We start from the raw sequence: 6,284 nt of genomic DNA on the forward strand, positions 1-6,284 counted from the left end.
GGACATGGGGGCATTTTTGGTCCACCAACCCGTTTTCCGTGGGTTGCGGCCCTGTGTCGGTGGAGGACGGGTGTCTTGGGGTTGAGGGCACTGGGAGCCTGCAACCACGTTCCCTTTGCTTAACACACCCCTTTGACCCTTACTTCACCTAGACGGGTGGTAGAACTGGCCCGGTTCTATCAATCGGCTGGTCACGTGCATGGACAACATTATTATGCAATTAGTGTTCATTTTTGTGTTCTCTGAAAAAGAATGTTTGTATTTCAAATTATATTATACATGTTTGCCTAGAGTCCTATGCCAGAGGGCGGTGGCTCATGGGGCCAATCTGGTGAATTTGACCTCTGAATAATGCATGTCTCCAATTTCGTGCCTAGGGCAGAACCAGTCTGACATTAAATGGGTAGATAAATGTATCTGTTCATGTCATATTCTCTGGAGTATAACATATCCCTGTATCCCTGGTGTCAGCATCACGGAGAGGCGGTGCTATATGACACTGTCCTTGTTGACATTCTGTGGTGGATGGGCCGCACGGGTGCTGAATCATTTTTCTTTCATTATGGCATTACAACAATCTGGTTCAACTAGAAATGAAGATAGGATAACTGTATATGGATGACAACTTCTTTAATACTGGAACACGACGTTTCGATACAGGTTCTTGTATCGTTTTCAAAGTGTAAATGATACAGTGAGAGAACAGGCGATATATATACATAAACTAATTAACAAGTGATGATAAAGACAACGGGTAAAAGGATAACATGGAAGCCAGTAGTGCACAGAGTCTAGTATGAATACAAGTTAACAAAGTGATGATAACTAAGGAAGCCAGTGAGGTACACAGAGTAGGTTGTTTGTACAGTAGGCTAGGGTGGTTTGATGAGCTCATCGTAAGCTGTGGGGATGGGGTAACCTTGGTCTCTGTGAATCAGGGGTCGGTATCTTTTGATGTTGATTGCTTCAGTTATTTTCCTTTTGGTAAAGTCTGATTGGTTCTTTGAGAGGATGGTGTAGTCAGTCCAGTTGATTTGGTGATCGAGATGGGCCGCTATGTGACCTGACACTGCTGATTTCTGGTCCGAGTTGATGGTAGATTTCTGATGTTCCTTGATTCTGGTGTCGACAGGCCTGGATGTTTCTCCTATGTATGAGTGCCCACAATTGCAGTCAATTTTGTAGATTACATCCTTGGGGTTGGGTTTTATGGCTTGTGGGCGTTTCCTTCCATTGACCTGTAGGAGGGTGTTGATGGTGACAGAGGTGGTGAAGGTGGTGTCTATTCCTGCTTGTTGCTTAAGAAGTCTGCTGATCTGGTGGGAGGGCTTGCCGATGTATGGGATGGAAATCTTTATTGGAGCCGATGCAGGTCGAGGGGTTTGGTAGTAGGTGGTGATAAAGTTGCTGCAATTTTCCTGTTCACTAGTTGGGGTGGGTAATCATTAAGGTTGAAAGACCGGGCGGGACAACTTAGGAATGGCCAGCGAGTCCTAACTTGACACACAGAAGGGAGCAAGCTACAAAGACATATTTTATATCATTGGAAAGATCTCGAGGAGATGAACACGAAAAGTTCATTTGCCAGTGTGTCCACGTGTTAATAAGCTCACAAATAGGCTCTGAAAATGCATTTCTGCAGAAATTTCTGGCAGAAATGTTTATTTCTGCAGAACTTTCTGGCAGAATTTTTTTATTTCACTACCAGAATTATCTTAATTGAACAAAATTTGAGAGCATAAGTAATGATACTGCTTTGTGAGTGGTAGTTTCATGTTTATTCCAAGTAATAAGCACTTAGCGTGATCAACTGATCTGATATTTTTGTTTCGCTACCACAATTATTTTAGTTGAATAAGATTAAACACCATCGTTATATAATTTAATATAGACTTTCTTTAGCCAAACATTCATCTTCATCAAATTATATTCCTGAGTTTCAAAGGCATCAGAAACAACAGGAAAGGAAAAAAATCAATTTCACCTCACACAATGGTGAAGATTATAACGAATTATTTTCACTACATGAGCTCCATACAGTCTTTGAGGAGGCTTATGATACAGCAACAGGGACTGATGATATCCAACATCAGCTCTTGAAGCATTTGCCCGAGGCGTGTTTGGAAACGCTGCTAAATATATTTGATACCATATGGACTTCGGGGAATTTTCCAAATTCCTGGCGTAATGCCATTATAGTTCCCATTCCAAAGCCTGGCCGGGATCATTCTGATCCGTCTAATTACAGACCAATCTCTTTAACGGGTTGTGTCTGTAAAACCATGGAACGGACAATAGATTAACATGGTATCTTGAAACCAATAACCTTATCACAAATATTCAGTGTGGTTTCAGGAAAAACCGTAGCACCATTGATCATTTGGTACGTTTAGAATCCTGTGTTAAAAATGCTATAATCAATAAGCAACATGCTGTATCAATTTTCTTTCATCTTTAGAAAGCTTATGAAAGCACCTGGAAGCAGGGCATGTTGAAGGATCTACATGATCTTGGTTTGAGAGGCCGTTTGCCTCATTTTATATCACAATTTTCACAAGACCGGCAATTTCAAGTCCGAGTGGCTACAACCCTGTCTAATCACTATAATCAGGATCAGGGAGTTCTACAAGGCAGTATCGTGTCTGTCACACTACTAGTATAAAGATAAATAGTTTATCAAACGTTTTAAATGATTCGGTTGATGGCTCGTTATTTGTGAATGATTTTAATATTTCTTGTCGTGGGAAAAATATGCATGCTATTGAACGGCAACTACAGTTGTGTTTAAACAAAATAGATAAATGGTGTCTTGAAAACGGCTTCAAATCTTCTAAATCAAGAACCAGTTGTATACACTTCTGTCGTAAATACAAACCCCATAAAGAACCCCAATCAAAGTGGTCAAGGAGGCCAAGTTCTTGGGACTTCACATTTGACCTTTTCGCCGCATATTAAATCCCTTTAAAGCCAAATGCTTGAAGGCACTGGATTTATTAAAGGTTTTTTCAAATTCAAAATGGGGAGGGGATCAGACTACCCTCCTTCACTTATATAGATCACTCGTGCGATCTAAACTTGATTATGGCTCCATCGTCTATGGTTGAGCCTGCAAAAGCAATCTTAAACTTCTTGATTCTGTCCATCATCAAGGTCTAAGACTTTGTCTTGGGTCTTTTAGAACTTCACCTATCTCTTGAGCAGCACCGTATTAAGTTAGCTTTACAGTACATTACTAAATTATACTCTAATGAATCTAACCCTGCATATAACTATGTTTTCAATCCCCTTTATGAGGACTTAAACACCATGGAATCTTCTCTTGCCCCACCTCTAGGACATAGAATTAAACCATTTCTTTCTTCGACTGGCATTGAGCTGGGAAAACATAGCTCCTTCCCGTCTTCTTTCTTCTCCTCCTTTGGCACTGACCACATTTAAAGAATTAGAAACTAATGAATTACAGTATAAACAAGACTATAATCAACTAAAATATAAATATAGCAATTATAAATCCTTATTTACAGATGGGTCCAAGGACGGTGGCGCAGTGGCCGGTGCCACTGTCATTGGATCCAGACCAATATCTTCTAGATTACCAGACAACAGTGCTATTTTTACAGCTGAAGCTAACGCCATACTAACGGCTCTTAAATATATTCAAAGACACCCTAAACATAAACAGTATCTTTTCAGACTCTCTTTCTTGCCTTCAGGCTATTCAAAATATTTCTTGTAAAGATTCACATTTAATTGAAATTATTGAATTGTATAATAATCTTGCTACTGGCCAATACGACATCGTCTTCTTTTGGTTACCAAGCCACGTAGGCATTTCCAGTAACGCAATGGCCGATCTCTTGCTGCCAAGGCAGCACTCAACAAATCTGTGACACCACTTCTTATTCCATACACTGATTATAAAGCTACCATTAGATCTTATATCCGTGATCTGATGCAGAAGAAGTGGGACACCCAAGTAGGTATCAATAAATTACATGAAATAAAGCCGTATATTGATTGCACCTACTTGGGTTGACAGTCCAGATTTGAAAAGGTCAATATGAAACGATGCTGTATTGGTCACACCAGATATACGCATACCAGATATACGCATAAATACCTTTGAAAGGTGAGGATCCTCCATTTTGTATCCCTTGTGATGAAAGAATCACGGTCAAGCAGGTCTTGCTTGATTACGTTGAATATTTCATCACAAGGGATACCTATTTTAAATCACGTAGTATGAAGGACCTTTTTACTAATATCAGTTCTCATTTAATCATTGCATTTTTAAAAGAATTAAATGTAATAAATGAATTGTAAATAGATAAATATTTTACTATTGGAAATTCGTAACTGTGGTTTTTAGTGACTGTATCATTAAAGGGTGTTGAAGTACCGTAAAACTATTATCCTCCTGAGAAGATACAAACATTCAAAGTAAAGTAAAACTTTCCATGTTTTTAATCGTAGAATAAGTGTCCTTTTACTGAATGGTTAGATTTCCCGACTTGCTGACGGCTGAGGGGATGATGTAAATACAGCTAGGGTCCATGTCGGTAACAAAGGTACTGTAAGTCCCCATGGTCCCTAGTATGGTGATCAACCTTCAGTTGTTAGCAATCTATAGCCCATTTTTATATTGTATTGTCCTCTATAGATAAATTGTTTTAGGTATAGTTACTGGTTTTATATTCTGCTCTGTGATGGTCTAGTTGTTTTACTGTCCTTAGTTGACAGGTTTCATAATAGACATATATTTCATTTCAGTATTAAATATTCTCGTCACGATATGGCTGAGAAAATGTCGATGTGACGTTACATATTAACTCACTCACTGAAATCAATAACCCGATCACAAATATTCAATGTGGTTTCAGGAAATATCGTAGTACCATTGAGCATTTGGCACGTTTAGAATCCTTCGTTAAAAATGCTATAGTAAATGGACAACATGCTATATCGATTTTCTTTGATCTCGAGAAAGCTTATGATACGACCTGGAAGCATGGCATTTTGAAGGATTTACATGATTTTGGGTTGAGAGGCCGTTTGCCTCTTTTCATATCAGAGTTTTTAAAAGACAGGCAGTTTCAAGTCCAAGTGGGTTCAACCCTGTCTGATCATTACAATCAGGATCAGGGTGTTGCTCAAGGCAGTATTTTGTCTGTCACGTACTTTATTTAGTATTAAATTCAACAGTTCATCCTAGGGTTTTTGTGGATGATTTTAATATTTCCTGTCGTAAAAATATGCATACTATTGAACGGCAACTACAGTTGTGTTTAAATAAAATAAATAAATGGGGTCTTGAAAAAGGCTTTAAATTTTCTAAATCGAAAACTAACTGCATACATTTTTGTCCAAAACTAATTGTATACACTTTTGCAGAAAATATAAGCCGCATAAGGACCGTGAACTATCTTTAAATGGCACTCCCATCAAAGTTGTAGAGGCGGCCAAGTTCTTGGGTTTAATTTTCGATTCTCATTTAACCTTCTTAGCCAACGTTCAATCGCTCAAAGCTAAATGCCTGAAGGCACTAGATTTGTTGTTTCGAACTCAAAGTAGGGAGGGGATTAAAACACCCTCTTACACCTATATCGATCACTGGTCCGTTCAAAACTTGATTGTGGCTCCATCGTATATGGTGGAGCCTGCAAACGAGACATTAAAATTCTTGATTCTATCCATCACCAAGGTCTAAGACTGTGTCTTGGGTCTTTCAGAACCTCACCTGTTGACAGTCTCTTCGTTGAGGCCGACGAACCATCTCTTACACAACGCCGTATAAAATTGTCTTTACGATATATTATCAAATTATACGCTAATGACGTAAGCCCTGCCTATAATTGTGTCTTCAATCCTCTTCATGAGCATTTAGGGCACAGAATTAAACCATTTATTTATGCTGCCGGGATTGACCTGGAAAACATAGCTCCTTCCCATCTTCTTTCTTCTCCCCCTTGGCAGTTGGTTAGGCCACGAGTTGACCTAACGTTAACTACATTTCATAAACTAATGAACTACAATATAAACAAGAATATGATCAATTCCAGATAACAGCTCAATATTTATTGCAGAAGCTAATACCATATTAACAGCTGTTAAATATATTCAAAGACACCCTAAACATAAGCAATATATAATCTATTCAGACACTCTTTCTTGCCTTCAGGCTATATAAAATATTTCTTGTAAACATCCACTTTTAATAGAAATTATTGAATTATATATATAATGATCTTGCTACTGACCAATGCGACATCGTCTTTTGTTGGTTA

At 38.6% G+C, this 6,284-nt stretch overlaps 1 protein-coding gene across 1 annotated transcript; it reads right to left on the minus strand.

Moving 5' to 3' along the window:
- Positions 1-872: 872 nt before the first annotated feature.
- On the minus strand, positions 873-5,773 carry LOC137260810 (uncharacterized). Its single transcript, XM_067798374.1, has 2 exons — positions 5,738-5,773; positions 873-1,418 (listed from the first exon to the last, which is right to left on the minus strand). Exons 1-2 carry the CDS (start codon positions 5,771-5,773, stop codon positions 873-875), a joined length of 582 nt encoding a protein of 193 aa, XP_067654475.1.
- Between the last annotated feature and the right edge of the window lie 511 nt (positions 5,774-6,284).

The sequence above is a fragment of the Haliotis asinina genome, chromosome 14 (assembly GCF_037392515.1).
Source record: "Haliotis asinina isolate JCU_RB_2024 chromosome 14, JCU_Hal_asi_v2, whole genome shotgun sequence".
Lineage (NCBI taxonomy): Eukaryota > Metazoa > Mollusca > Gastropoda > Lepetellida > Haliotidae > Haliotis > Haliotis asinina.